This window comes from Musca domestica, unplaced genomic scaffold (genome assembly GCF_030504385.1).
Source record: "Musca domestica strain aabys unplaced genomic scaffold, Musca_domestica.polishedcontigs.V.1.1 48, whole genome shotgun sequence".
Lineage (NCBI taxonomy): Eukaryota > Metazoa > Arthropoda > Insecta > Diptera > Muscidae > Musca > Musca domestica.
Window position 1 is genome coordinate 1,799,983 of NW_026712340.1, and position 16,083 is coordinate 1,816,065.

A 16,083-nucleotide genomic window follows, 5' to 3' on the forward strand; every position below is an offset into this window, starting at 1 on the left:
GGCGGAGGTTGCATATCCATCAGATGGTCATTGGGCTAGCTCTGTAGTTATCAGTAATGTTAAATGTCGGATATTTTTTTGTTGCGATCACTTCTAACTCTTCTTCCTTTTTGAGTGATTTGTGTTGGTTTAAGCAATTTGAAAACATTTTTATTTGGAATTCTTAAGCGTAAAAGTACGTTTAGTTCAACGCTGCTCAAAAACCAGACCTTGCTCACCCGTCCAATTTCTCTTATTTTTTTTTTTTTGAATAATCAAAAAACCAGTGTTAAAACATTTTTTTATAAATATTCATATTCATCGTAGATCCCATAAAATATATATATTCATAATCAGCATAAAATTCTAAGTCGATTTAACTATGTCCGTCTGTCTGTCTGTCGGTTGAAATCACTATTCAGCCCACATTATTTGACGTAGAGCCTCAAAATTTAGCAGAACAATTTGTATTGTGTCTAGGATAGTTGGTATTGAAAGTGAGATACATCGGTCCACGTTTTGGTATAGTCCTACTATAATGGTACCTTTCGATATTCGGTATTTTGATGATTTTTGCCAATTTTTTTTCGCGGATTTGTCTTAAAATCGGTATTTGCAGGTTATAGTGGGTTCTAGATTTTGTGGAGGAACATTGTATGCAGAGGTCCACCTTTTGGTATAGCCCCCATATAGCGTTACCTACAGATATTCATTATTTCGATTACTTTTGCCACATTATTTTCATGGATTTGTCTAAAAATTGGTATTTGTAGGTTATAATGGGTTATAGCTCGGGTGACTAAACATTGTATGTATAGGTCCACGTTTCGACATAGCCCCCATATAAGGGTACCTCCCGATATTGGGTATTGTGATGATTTTTGCCACATTTTCCCACGATTTGTCTAAAAATTGGTATTTGTGGGTTATAATGAGTTATAGCTGGGATGGCGAAACATTGTATGTATAGGTCCACGTTTCGGTATAGCCCCCACATAAGGGTAAATCCCGATATTCGATATTTTGATAAAAATAGGAATTTGCAGTTCATAATGGTCCACGTTTTCCTAAAGAACACATATATAGCTATACCCATGGTACAATGATATCAAGGTAGGGCTATGATACCATATGATTTTAATTTTTTTATTTTCTTGGCCTAATACGTCATCTTTTTTTGTTTATGTATGTGTTTTTTTTTTCAATAACAAAAAAAGTTCAGAAAACATTCAAATTGGGGTGTTTTCAAAATGTTCATTTCAAAGCATGCATGGACAAAATCTAGAGTTTTTGTAGCGAAATAATACTTTAGAGATATATAGTACATGATTTTGAAAAGAAGTGTTGACCTTTCATTCAGTTATCGCGGTTTTCAATTATTTATTAAAAATAAATGCAACAAGTTGTTTGATTTTTTATTGTTTTGATACTAATTCTGACATTACAAGCCAAACAGGTAGACCCATGGTAGAAGAATATAGGTAGACGCGTCGACACAGCTGCTGGGACAATGAACTGTCAAACCAATTATGGGATTGAAAATGTTGAATGAAAAATTATTCAAATTCGGTAAAATTGTTGAAAAACGCGAATTATAATAGCCTCCGACTACATTCTACTACATTTGAAAAAAACATTTAAATTTTTTTGACATATCAATGCTCCCAAGCGTTGATGCATCTACCTGTATTCTTCTTCCATGGGTAGACCTATATATCTATAAAGTATTATTTCGCTACAAAAACTCTAGATTTTGTCCATGCATGCGTTGAAATGAACATTTTGAAAACACTCCAATTTGAATGTTTTCTGAACTTTTTTTGTTATTGAAAAAAAAAAACACATACATAAAGAAAAAAAGATGACGTATTAGGCCAAGAAAATAAAAAAATTAAAATCATATGGTATCATAGCCCTACCTTGATATCATTGTACCATGGGTATAGCCAATTGAATTGAATGTTTTCTGAACTTTTTTTGTTATTGAAAAAAAAAAACACATACATAAACAAAAAAAGATGACGTATTAGGCCAAGAAAATAAAAAAATTAAAATCATATGGTATCATAGCCCTACCTTGATATCATTGTACCATGGCTATACCCACCGGTATTCGGTATTTTGACAGTCCGAGTCACATTTACCCATATAATTGTTTTCAAATTTGGTATTTTAGAAGATTTGATAGATGACAATCCTTGAAGTATTATATTGCCTATAGAGGTCTCCGTTTTGGTATGGCCCATATAACGGCCTCACTCACTTTATGCATTTTTGATAAATTTAACTGCATTATGCAAAAGGTCTTACTTTTATATTAAAATGTCTCGGCCCGACCGAACTTAATGTTTATTTACTTGTTTTAGCTAAAACATATGATTGCTTGCGGGACAAGCTGTCTTTTCAATCGATAAGCCAAGCTGAAAAATTGATCTATTGAAGATAAATCCACTGGAATGTATGAAAATGATTTTGAATATTTGATGTTTTGCTAGTTGCACCACTAAAAACATACGCCAATATAGCATTAATAAACCGAAACTGTATATCCCTTTTCCAACGAGGGAATAAAGCAATAAAAATAAAGCATAATTTTAGGCGCTGATTATTTTAATGCAATTAAGCTAATGAGGAAGAATAAAAACTTCCATTACAAAAAAAAACACACTCGTTTAATAAATAAATATTTATTTTAATTTATTATTTCAATACTTTTGTTAATTATTATTATGCAAATAATTACTTAATTAGATTTATAACTATTACAAATTATTATAAAATTTAATTACAAAAGAGTAAGAGAGTAGTTCATTGGTGGTAATAACGAACACCTATTGCAGTGATCTGCAGATTCATATGGACAAAACATATTCAGTTTGTTGTCATCCATATTGACCCTACAAAATATTAACGTATTGAGGCTGCTGTTAAATTATTTGAATTAATATATTGTAATTCGTGCTGACGACCATCACCCGACAATGGCGGCAAATGATGAGAATACTGTTGATGATGCTGCTGTTGGGAATAGTGTTGATGCTGATGGGCCAAGGACGCATGATGTTGGTGATGATGTTGTGGATAGGAACGATTGGCATTGGAATGTGGCGGTGTTAGTTGCATATGCGCTAAATGATGCTCCAATAAAATGTTTGAATGATGATGGGGAAGTGTTTGATGTGGATGGTGATGTGAGGGGCCGTCATAGCCACCGATGCCATTTGAGGAAGATGTCGTCGTCGTTGTTGAGCTACTTAAATCCGGTGAAGGTGTTTCCGAATACCATATTGTGTTATCGGCTGGTTGAGAATTGGGGGGCGTTGGCGGCGTGGATGATGAAATCAGGGTCAATAGATATGGTGGATTTTCTTGTTGCTGTTCGTGGTTATGTGGATTTATGGGTTGTTGCTGCTGTTGTTGATAGTTTTCCGTATCAAAACGAGTCTTTTTGGCAGGATTGGTTTCTGTTTGACACCATGTTGGTGTGCCATTTGTTACATAGGAGGTATTGTAGGTTTGAGACCGATTCGTTGAGGCTGAGGAGTGATGATTGACTTGATGATGCAACCCAAATGGCCAGTTCTGTAAAAAGAAAGGAATGATGATTCATGTTTATTTTTGCATTGTTAACTTTATTAAATTTGAATGTATACCAACTAATTTAATGTAATTATATAATTTCTCCCTCTAATTTGATTTACAACCATAACTTTCTGCCAGCAATGTAAATTGTTATACCCTCCACCATAGTATTGAGGGTATATTATGTTTGTCATTCCGTTTGTAACACCTCGAAATATACATTTTAGACCCTACAAAGTATATATGTATATTCTTGATCAGCATAAAATTCTATGTCAATTTAGCGATGTTCATCAGTCTGTGGAAATCACTCTAGCTTCCGAACGAATAATGGTACCTGCCGATATTCGGTATGTAGACGATTTTAGCGAATTTATTCATCGGAATTGTTTCAAATTTGTTATTTGAAGTTCGAAATGGATACTACAGCCTAAGACAGAAAATTTTCTGTGCAGGTCCACGTCTTCGTATAGCCCCCATATAACGATACCTCCCGATATTCGGTAATTTGATGATTTTAGCTACATTGTTCACCGACTTTTTTTTAAAGTTTCGCATTTGAATATTGTAATGGCTTATGACAAAAGTTACCTATGCAGGTCCATGTCGTCGTATAGACCCTAATATAACAGCTACATTCGGTATTTTTAATATTTTCGCAGAATTTTTAACGGATTTTATTGTTTTTGAGAATTCCCAAATTCGTTCCAAATGGTGGAGGGTATTCAAAGTTCGGCCCGGCCAAAATTACAGCTTTTTTTACTTGTTTTTATTCAATCTGTTGCTGTAACCAATTTTTGGTGGAAACATTGAAGTAGGAAAAAACACAAATTGGCCAGCAAACCAAAAGGAATCCATCCATCCACAAATGTTTATCATCAAACAACGAACCATCAACAACAACAATGGACAACATGAAACTAACCAGCAAATTGTGTGTCTTGATATTTGCCACATGCTAATTACAACCATATTATATCCTCCCATTCCAACAACCTATCTCCCATGTCGCCTTAGCCACCACAACCATCATCATCATCCGTCCACAACAACACCATGTTGTTCGCCTCACATCATCACAACATTTTGTGGGCAATAAAGTGTGCGGTATTTTCATAGCCTAAACAAATTATCAGCATCAACAGCAATAACAACAATAAAACAAAAAACAAACAATACAAATACCAAACATCAGTCATACTTCTCGAGGCGGTGGAGTAGAAATGATTCCATATGGACACCCTTTGTTGTGTGACGTATTTTACGATTCGATGGCCTTTAAGTATGCGATAGATTTGTTGAAATTGGGTATTTCCGTAATTAGGGAAGAGAAGATCGATTCATTAGTATTACATACATTATTATTTTATAGATTTTTTAAAGAGGAAATCGAATCGAGGAAGCTACAGGGCATAGTTTTAGACCTTTTCAAAATCAGTGTTTGCTATGGTATCACATTTTCTAGGAAACCTCATTTCAAATAATATCCAGCTCTTAATTCTCTGTTATTTACATTTGCTCTGTTCCAGTAGCCTCAAGAATGTAATATCAACAATTTAAAAAGTAGCAAAGTTCGACCCGGCCGAACTTTTAATATCCTCCACCATATTGAAGGATCTTGAATAATTTTGAAAAAAAAAAAAACATAGTCGAAAGATACCACTTAAATTAAAACTGTTATATGGGGGCTACACCAAGACGCAGACCTGCACAGACAACTTTATGTCTTAGGCTGTAGTATCCATTACGAACTTCAAATACCAAATTTGAAACAATTCCGGTGAATAATGTCGCAAAAAATCATCAAAATATCGAATATCGGGAGGTACCGTTATATGGGGGCTATACGAAGACATGGACCTGTATATGTATTCATTCGACAACATCCCATTGTCAAAAATTGTATTTATAAATCTATTGTACATACACAAATCAGAGATGGGAACCTGTTTTTATGTTGTGAAATATGACAAGATAAATTACAGAAAATGCAGAGATGGGAATGCTTTTTTGAAATGACTTTACCTTCTTAATTTTACCATGTCTGTATTCTTCTGAGTATGAATTTGAAAAATCTCAGAAACTCAAATGTCAAAATGTCTCTCTCATTTCTCATTTCTTTCTTTCTCTCTCTCTCTCTCTCATTTCTCATTTCTTTCTTTCTCCCGAAGCGAACTCTCGCAGGGAGTATCCGATCGTACTATTATTATAAAACTTTGAACGAGTTCGGAGATGGGTAATATCGGTCCACTACTTCTGGTACCAATTCTATGTCGATTTAGGGATGTCCGTCCGTCTATCCGTCTGTGGAAATCACTTTAGCATCTGAACGAAATAAAGTAGGTTGATAAGATTTTACCCAAAAGTGTCTTATGTCTGCAGAATTTTTGGTATTGAAAATGTGTAATGTAGGTCCACGTTTTGGTATAGCCCCAATGTAATGGTACCTCCTTTTTTTCGGTATTTTGATGATTTTAGCGACATTATTCACCGGAATTGTTTCAAATTTTTTGTTTGAATTTCGTAATGGATACTACAGCCTAAGACAGAAAATTGTCTGTGCAGGTCCACGTCTTCGTGTAGCCCCAATATGACGGACCCCTCTCTATATTCGGAATTTCGATGATTTTAATTACATTATTCGCCGAATAGTTTTATACAAGTTTCGCATTTGTATTTTGTAATGGTTTACGACAAAATTTGCATATGCTGGTCCAGGTCGTCGTATAGACGACCCTAATATAACGGCTACATTCGGTATTTTTAAGATTTTAAAAAAAATTTTAACGGATTTTGTTTTTTTGAAGATTGCCAAAATCGTTCCAAATGGTGGAGGGTATTCAAAGATCGGCCAGGCATGCCGCTTTTTTACTTGTTTTTTTTTTTTTTTTTAATATTTGCTAAGAATCTTCAAGTCTTACATTTTTCTTCGATATCATAAAGGAAACATAGGTTATTGTAGTAACATTTTTAGATTCTCAAAGGTTCTGGAACGGAGCAATTGTGTATATGAATCACAAATTAATTTCTAGAATTTGAATTTTATCGATTTGTTTATTTCAATTCGCCCTGAGACAAAGCGATATTTGCTATACGATTACCCACTTCTTGTTGCATGAATTATTCATGAAAAATTCGTCGAACATTTTGTTTTTTGATTTTTCATTTCATTTTTCACATGAAATTTAAAATAATATTTTCTCAGTTTGTTTGTTGCTGTTTTTGATGTTGCTGTTGTTTATTTTATGAAGGCTGTTAAAATAACAAAATGTCTGTGAAAATGCCAGCCAAAAGAAAATTGTCCCCAAAACAGAAAATATCATGAAAAACGGCTGAAACGGCGGCAGCGAGAGCCAAAAACAAAAAAAAAAATGCTCAACAAATGACAAGTACTTCAACTAGTCAAGGCTGTCAAAAACTCATCTCAAAGATTTGGAAGAATAACAACAAATATAGAACTAGAAATAATATCTGCATTTAAAAATACACCTTTAGACGATCGAAAAATAGAAAATAGCAAAAACAACAACATAACCTTTAAATACTCATTATATGCGTTAATGTGCGATCGAATACTCGATGTCGTTTGTCTCCAAATAGCCTGTCTATTTGAGATTTTAATCTCTTCAAAAAGTAAGTACTGCCAGCTAAACTGTCATAAATTCAAATTTTAGTCATTGCGACGATGTCTCATCGGAGATCTATGGAATATTTATGAAGATGCTTCTGCGTATGAAGGTGGATATGTATGTGAGTATTGCATATGTATAAATTTCCACAAAAATATCATGTTACACGGAAAATTGTAGTATTCTGTGGACAACAACCTTAAATACAAATTGTCCACATTTGGGGGGCTTCAGCTTTTTCTTCATCGTCATCGTTCATTGACTGGCAACTAACACCGGCAGCAGCGGGATTATTTGAATCACCACCACCAGCAGTAATGGAGTACTTAAAGGTGAAGTAGGTATGGATGTGAATAAATTATGTTTACATTTAATCTCTTTGAGATTAACAGATTGACATCTTGAGTAAGTTTGAGTGAGAGATGTAAATTATAGAGTGATAGAGAGAGAGAGAGAGAGAGTACCGTATATTGTTGACCTAAAAGTCACGACGATTGCCTAAAAAATATTAGCTATGTTCCCGTGTTTTTTTAATGGTAGAACTAGTAATAGAAAGAAATGTTACATTCGCTCTGAGAACAGCTTTGTCTATAAAGTGCCGGAACGGAAAACTATTAAAAATATCGAAATTACATGACTACTATTTTTTATGCTACTATTTTTTACTCGGCAAAACACCTGGTGAAAAGTGGTTAATGAGAACTCCATAATAAAGGAGTTATAGCCAAAATAAGAAAATGAAATGTTCGTAGTTTAAAAAAACGACGATTTAAAACAGCCTAACAGTGCGAAAAACTCAAAAACAACCTCTCTTCATTTTGCCTACAATTTTTACTAGGTTTTCCTGTATGGGAACGGTGTTCAAGAAAAAAAAAACTGTAAAACTTGTACAATATAGCACTATTTTGCAGGTTCTGAAACGCAACTTTAGTTGCATGATATTTAAATGGTAGATCTGCAAAAGAGGGAATTGTAAAAATAAAAAAAGCATTCGATATCCATGATAGCTAACTTTCCATGATATAATCGATACTATCGGTCAACATGTAAACTTTCCATTAGTACTGTTATGTCACCCAAAAGTCTGTAATAACTATTGCAATATGTCTGTGAGAGTCGTCTGTTGACCCAATAGTTCTGCAAAAAGAACGATTTGAGGGAGAAATTTTGCAAATTTGCAAATGATGGAAATTTGAAATAAAAAAAAACAAGTAAATAAGCAGTAAGTTCGGCCGGGTCGAACTTTGAATGCCCACCACCAATTATTACGAATTTAAAAATTTTCAAAAAAATTCTGTTAAAATTTTAAAAATACCGAACATAGCCGTTATATTGGGGTCTATACGAAGACGTAGGCCTGCATAGGCAACTTTTGTCATAAGCCAATATTCAATACAAAACTTAAAAACCAGTAAAGAAAGTCTTAAAGTCGGGCGGGGCCGACTTTATGATACCCTACACCACTTTGCTAATTAAGTAGAGCTCCACATAACAATTAAAAGTTTTTATGGGAGAATTCAATCATACAAGCTATGATTATAATTATAATTTAAAGTTCAAAGGACTAAATATGCCGAAGCATTTGTATCTTTTAAATTCGGAATTGTATTGCCCATTTGGTGCACAATTAATTTGAAATCGGATAAAGATATATATGGGAGCTATATCCAAATCTGAACCGATCTCGATAAAATTTGGCAAAGATATTTCTGAGCTGTATTTGATATATTTCCCTGAATATCGTTGTTACGGAGTGCATATTACGGCTGTGGGTAACAAATATAACAAATCGGATGGATAATATATATGGAAGCTATAGCTATATCTGAACCGATCTTCACCAAATTTGACATACTAGCTTCTAGACTCAATTCGGTCGTAAGTGCCAAATTCCATCCCATTTGGACAAATATTAGACGTTTGGTGCACAATAAAAGGTACATCGGACGAAGTTATATATGGGAGCTATATCCAAATCTGAACCGATCTCGATAAAATTTAGCAAATGTATTTCTGAGCTGTATTTGATATATTTCCCCAAATATTGTTGTTGCATAGTGCATATTACTGCGGCGGTGGACAAAAATAACAAATCGGATGTACAATATATATGGGAGCTATAGCTATATCTGAACCGATTTCGATCAAATTTGGCATACATATTTTCAGGCCTAATTTGGATGCATGTGCAAAATTCCATACAACTCGAGCTGATATTACACGTTTGGTGCACAATAAAAGGCAAATCGGACGAAGATATATATAAGAGCTATATCTAAATTTAGACCGATTATTTCCAATTTCAATAGGGTTCGTCCTTGGGCCAAACAAAAGATCTTTGCAAAATTTCATCTGGATCGGGCAATAAATGCGACCTGTATTGTTTACAAAAATACATGGACAGACGGACACACGGACGGACGGACGGACATGCATAAATCGACTCAGAATGTGATTCTATGCAGATCATCAAAAGGAACTATGGGTCTATCTCGTTTCCTTCTGCCTGTTACAAACAAATGCACAAAGACATAATACCCTGACCACCTTGTGGTGTAGGGTATAAAAATCCGGTGAATAATGTAGCTGAAATCATCAAAATACCGTTGTATCGGGGCTATACGAAGACCTAGACATGCATAGACAATTTTCTGTCACGGGCTGTAGTACCTATTAGGAACTTCAAATACGAAATTTCAAACAATTTCGGTGAATATTGCACCTAAAATCATAAAAACACCGAATAACGGGAGGTGCTGATATATGGGGCCAATACGAAGACCTGGTCCTGTATAGACAATTTTCTGGCATAGACTGTAGTTCCCATTACGAACTCTAAATACGAAATTTGAAACAACTAGAATTGTTTAATTATGGAATATCGGGAGGGAGCGTTGTTTTTTGGCTATACGATATTGTGGACCTATATAGATATTTCTCTTCACGGTGGTAAAGTGCTTAGTAAGAACTTTTAGTACGGATTTTTAGACAATTCCATTGAAAAATGAAGCTGAAATCATCAAAATATCGAATGAAGGCAGGTACCGTTTTACGGGGGATATACGATATCGTAAACCTATATAGACAATACATTTCCAGGGGGTGAAGTAGTCAGACAACTTCATTGAAAATCATCAAAATGCCGAATATTGGGGGTACCGTTATATGGGGGCTATACGATACGTAGACCGATATAGCCCATCTTCGCAGGAAATGTAACCAAGCAGACCTGTTCTTAACCAAATTGCCACAATTGGATGAGTTGTAGTTTCAGGTGTAGAACTATTTTGTTGGATTCTCTAGAAACGTTAAACCTTGAGAGAGGGAGAAATCAAGAAAGGGGAGATAAAGAATATATCCTCGTCAGTAAGACCTCTTCATTACAGTTTTCGGAGAATGAAAGTATATTTTACGTGAAATTCTACACCGATCTGTCAGTGGAAATAACTGTGGCTTCTAAGCGGACCTGGGTGAAACCCATACCATTCGGCATTTTGAAGATACCTCAATTTAATAACGAAATCGCAGTATTCAGGTATCTTTGCTTCTCAGAACCAGACGATTTTGAGTGCTAATTTGACATTTTGAGACCCAAGACTTGTAAAGGGCAGTCCGCTTAAGAGCCTAGCAAAATTTGTTCAATGGATTTCGGGATGAGAGAGTGGCGCCCAATTGGTCACATTATAGGTCCCAGTGGCATTTTTTAAATGAAATATTTAACAAAACTATATAGTATTGATATTGTCACTTCGGCCATGTATCCAGATCTTTAGTATGTTGAGGGCAACCGATTTGGTCGTAATTTTCGTTTCGGGGGACACGGTCGAATTTATCTCGGATTTGGGGTTTCTTCTCTTCTACTTTCTTTCGTGTTTTTTTTTCTTGAGGAACGAAGCAATTTATTCTTCATAATTATTCTTGGCTTAAGGTTAGTCAGTTTCCATTTTAACAGAATATTTGTGTGCCAAATGTCAAACCATAAAATAATAGAGTATACCTTACAAAAGTTCCAAGACGACAAAACGCTAGACAATGATAGTCAATTTCCATCTCAGCTGAACATTTGGACGACAAATACAATCGAAATCAAAAATTACTTTGGATCGAACACGATCCAAATGCTATATATTTCAGAAAGCTAGTTAAGATCCTATGGCAGTTATATGAAAAGAGAATTAGTTAAAAATGTTTTCAGAAGATTCGGAAGTAATCAAAAATCTTATAAGTTCTCCCTCTCCCAAAAAGAATTTTTTCCAATGTCTCATTCTCTTTCCAATAAACTGATCATTTTCCCAGCAATTTTCTTTTTTTTTTTTTTGAAAACACACCACTGAACTTCCGTAGATAATTTATTTAATGACACCATTTAAGAATTACTGTCAAATGCCAAATCAACAAGAATTCTGTTGACAAAATGCAGCCTGCAAGGTGGCAGACTAGCTGACTTTTTGTCTGTCCCACACTATACGCGCCGCTCCATCCATATGTAATGTCTATAAATTGTGGTTGTGATTTTGTTGCGGTGGTGACAAAGCCGGTGCGGGCTGCCTGCCCACAAACCGATGCCAGCCAGAACAACAATAAGTGGTGGCACTGACACCACTTAAGAAAACAACAATTTTGTCAATCACAAAGAAAGGAAAAGTATTCCAACACTCAGTCGCACACACACACACACACATACAAATGTTAATTGCACATTTTCCAATATTTGATGCATTTCTTTGGTCATGAACTTTTCTCCGTAGATTGCTAGGATATTTGTGATATTTCGATTTTGAACTTACCATATTTGCAGCACCACTGTGCAATTGCAGAAAACAGTTGGGTGTATCACCCAGCAACGATGATGGTCCTCCATTGATTTCCGCCTCACCCATGGCCGAGTTTGTGTTCAACGGAGCATTGCCTTCGACGACAGCCTTCAATTGTTTTATGTACATCGTGGCCAAACGCAAGGTGTCCAATTTGGAGAGTTTCGTATCGGATGGAATGTTTGGTAATTTGGTTTTCAAACGTCCAAATGCACTGGAAAGGACACGCATACGTGCCCTCTCCCGGGCATTGGCAGCATTACGTTGCACGGGTGGATTATCGTTGCGGGAACCTGTTTGGGGAAAAGTAAAAAAGAGAAACTGTTAAAGATATTTGTTAAGATGTTAGAAGTAGTAGTAGATGATTCTTGGTTGATCATATTAATGGCGAACGTGCGATGTCCTATACAATTGCAATTGTTAATTATAAAGTGACCCGTTGCATCAATATACAAGTTTGAATCGAAGCAAATAAGGAGTGTTTGTTTACTCGATAATTTGTACAAATTTTTACTGGAGGCTGACCGTTTACCCAAAAGTCCAGTAAGTGAGAGCGAAATGAGAAAGGGCGGTTAGTTTAATTTATGCAATTTGTTTCTCTCTCTCTCTCTCTCGTATTTTTTCAGTAACTTCTTACGGAGTAAATGTTACTGGAAAGTAAACGAACAAATCGTATTATTTTAGCAAACCGACTAATTGCTTCCAAGGTTTTTAAAGTAATGCCGTCTGTTTACAGGGTGAGATAAAAAAACTGCAACAAAGTCAACGCCATAATTTTTATATATTTTTTTAAATTTATTAAATGAAAGAAAAAAAATTGCCGAAATAGCATCAAATTTTAGAATAAGTTTAGATTTGTTCGAATTGGTCATCTTTGCAACGAATTATGGCCTTCAAACGGCCAATAAAACAACCACACGCTGCCCGAATGTTGCTCTGCGGTATTTAGGCCCATTCCCGGCGAAGCGCTTGCTTGAGGTGATCGACACTTTTGTATTTTTTAGTTCCAACCCTGCTTTCCAAAATACTCCAGACACAAAAGTCCAACGGATTGGTATCCGGAGATTTTGGTGGCCATTGTGCGATGGAAATGAAGCGAGGAACCTCATTTTGTAACCATTTTTGGGGGGCTTGTGCTGAATCCCGTTGAAATGTCCAAGGTCTACGGCGAGAATATTTTCGCGATAATATTCGGCATTTATTCGATTAATACGAGTGAAGAGCGACTATCGACTGCTATGGCGGCCCACACCATCACCATGGCCGGCGCTTGAGTTCTGGTGGCCAACCGAAGGTACACATTTTCAGCTGACCTCTTTGGCAAGTAAACACCATCTTTTTGTTTGTTTACAAACAGAAGGACAACGAATGTTTTCTCATCGGAGAAAACCAAATCGGCAGTTTACCACTTTCGACCTTGCGGTGTAAGTTCTTGCACTTTTTTAGAATTTCAGTGGCATTACCCCGAACTCATTTTTCAATATTTGCCGAATGGAACATTGCGATATGTTCAGCTCACGAGCCATTTTTCGGCCAATGTGACGCGGGTTTCGATCAAGTCGCTTCTTTATTTATTGTGCACCAATATTAGCCCCAACAGGATAGAGTTTGGCACTTACGGTCAAATTGAGTCTAGAAGCAAGTATGTCAAATTTGGTGAAAATCGGTTCAGATACAGCTACAGCTCCCATATATATTGTTCATCCGATTTGTTGAATTTATCCTGCACAACCGCAATATGCACTCCGTAGTAACGATATTTGGGGAAATATATCAAAACAGCTCATTGCCGAATTTTATCGAGATCGGTTAAAATTTGGATATAGCACCCATACATATCTTTTTCCGATTTGAAGTTAATTGTGCACCAAATTGGTAATACAATCCCGAATTGTAAAGGCAAAAATGCCTCGTCATATTTAGTAGAAATCGATTCAGAGGAGGATATTCCTCTCATATATTTGTTCCTTTGGACTTTTAATTATAACTATAATCGTAGTTTGTATGATTTAATTCTCACAAATTCCCCATAAAAACTTGTATTTGTTATGTGAAGCTACACTAAATATGCAAAGTGTTGCAGTCGGCCCCTTTCGACTTTAAGACTTTCTTTACTGGTTTTTTTTTTCTGAAAAATTCTCACCAAAATGCTTTTATACGCTTGTAAACAATATAATGAGCTGTCACTGGAATAATTTTAACAGCTAACGGACAAGCAGCTTAGACATGACAACAGTCTGAAGTTGCTAGCAGTTTTTTCATCTCAACCTGAAATCCTTTAAAAAATATTCTTTAAAAATCCACGTTTGTTGGTTTTATAGTCCTTTGAAAATAAATTATTAAAAACTCAACGCTTGTGGGTCTGATAGTCCTTTGAAAAAAATTCTTTAAAAATCCACGCTCATTGGCATAAAAGTTTTTGAAATATAAATATTATATTTATTGGCCTGATAGTCCTTGAAAAATATTTTCTCAAAATCCACTTTTATTGGACTGAAGTCCTCGATAAGAATTCTTTAAAAATCCAAGTTTATTGGTCTACTAGTCCTTGCAAAACTATTCTTTCCATCAAAAATTGTTCATAAAAAAATCCAGTTTTTTTGGTCAAATTGGTCCATATTGAATCTCCTGATTGTCTTTGATAAATATTTATAAAAAGTTTAGTTCTTCTTCAATGTTCTTTAAAATTTCACAACTATTGGCCTGTAGTCCATCAAAACGTATTTTAAAATCCACTGTTTGTGGTCTGAAACTCGTAAAATCCAAGAGTTCTTCGAAAATTTTGAAAATATTCAAGGGTATTGGATTGAGAGTCCTTTAAATAATCTTTTACAAATCCGGGTTTTTAGTTTAGATGGTTCACAAAAATTCTCAAGAAAATCCTTTAAACACCAAAATTTTTCGTCAGATAGCCCTTAAACAAATTTCATTTAAAAAGTTTCAGTCAAATTTCTAAAGACATCTTCTTTTATTGGTTTGTTATAAAAAATTGGGTGGTCCCTTAAAACAATGTATTTATGTCCTTTACCTAATCCTTTAATCACTTTGATTTTTGATCGTGAAATTTGTTTTGAAAAAATCCAATTTTACAAATATCCTTTTAAAAACTTGATTACCGGACTGATGAACCTTTAAGAAAATATTCTAAAAATGCATTTTGAACGCTTACAAAATAATCTTAAAAACATTTATTAGAGTTCTGATATTCCAGGAAAAATATTATTTTAGTAGTCAGCTGAACCTGTCGTTTATTAGTCTGAATGAAAGGCAAAATTCCTTAAAAAATCTGAAAAAACGGAGGGTTGGACCGTCATTTAAAACCGAAAGAATATGCTTTAAAAATCCCTATGACAGTCGTTACCAATTTTTATAAAAAAAGTAGCTGATAGCTTTTATTGCTAGTGCTTTTATAATTTTCTTTATCATAATTTATAATTATAATAAAAATTAAATAAAAAAATAAATTGAAAAGAACCTACATTTATAGGTCCTTCAAAAATTTTTTATCAAAACTCCACTTTAACTACCCTTAAAGTCCTTTAAAATATTCATTAAAAACTCCTGATTAGAGATCTTGTTATGTTTGGAAATATATTTTTAAATTTACTTTTTTTCTCATAGTTCTTGGGAAAATAATTTTCAACTGCTCCTATTTTTTTCTATTAAATTTAAACTTACTTTGTGAGCTGGCATCCTCGTCATAATCATCATCCATTAATTCGAAAGGACTTGCGGCACGCTTCTTGCGGGGCATTTTTCTTTATATAATAATCACTGATTTGCAGATATTTTACGCTTTATTAGATATTTTCTTAATATTCAATATTTTCTTTTAATATTAAATTTTTTAAATCAAACTTTTTTTAATTGCTCTCTTTTTAAACCACTTTATTTCTCTTTTGCTTTTTTATTTTTGAATTTCTTTTTATAAATATTTTTTAATTAATTTTAAATATTCAATTTAAATTTCAAAATCCGTTATTTCAATTTTTTTCTAAATCCCGACAACCTCAAGGGAAAACACTTAATAAGGAACTGAAGAGATCTCTTAAAGATCATTCATATTTACGCTCGCCCAC

At 34.5% G+C, this 16,083-nt stretch overlaps 1 protein-coding gene across 1 annotated transcript; it reads right to left on the minus strand.

Annotated features, from left to right (window-relative positions):
• Positions 1–2,650: 2,650 nt before the first annotated feature.
• On the minus strand, positions 2,651–16,023 carry LOC101899272 (neurogenic differentiation factor 4). The gene is made up of 3 exons (XM_005176001.4): positions 15,683–16,023; positions 11,978–12,297; positions 2,651–3,561 (listed from the first exon to the last, which is right to left on the minus strand). Exons 1-3 carry the CDS (start codon positions 15,756–15,758, stop codon positions 2,887–2,889), a joined length of 1,071 nt encoding a protein of 356 aa, XP_005176058.1. The 5' UTR covers positions 15,759–16,023; the 3' UTR covers positions 2,651–2,886.
• Positions 16,024–16,083: the final 60 nt, after the last annotated feature.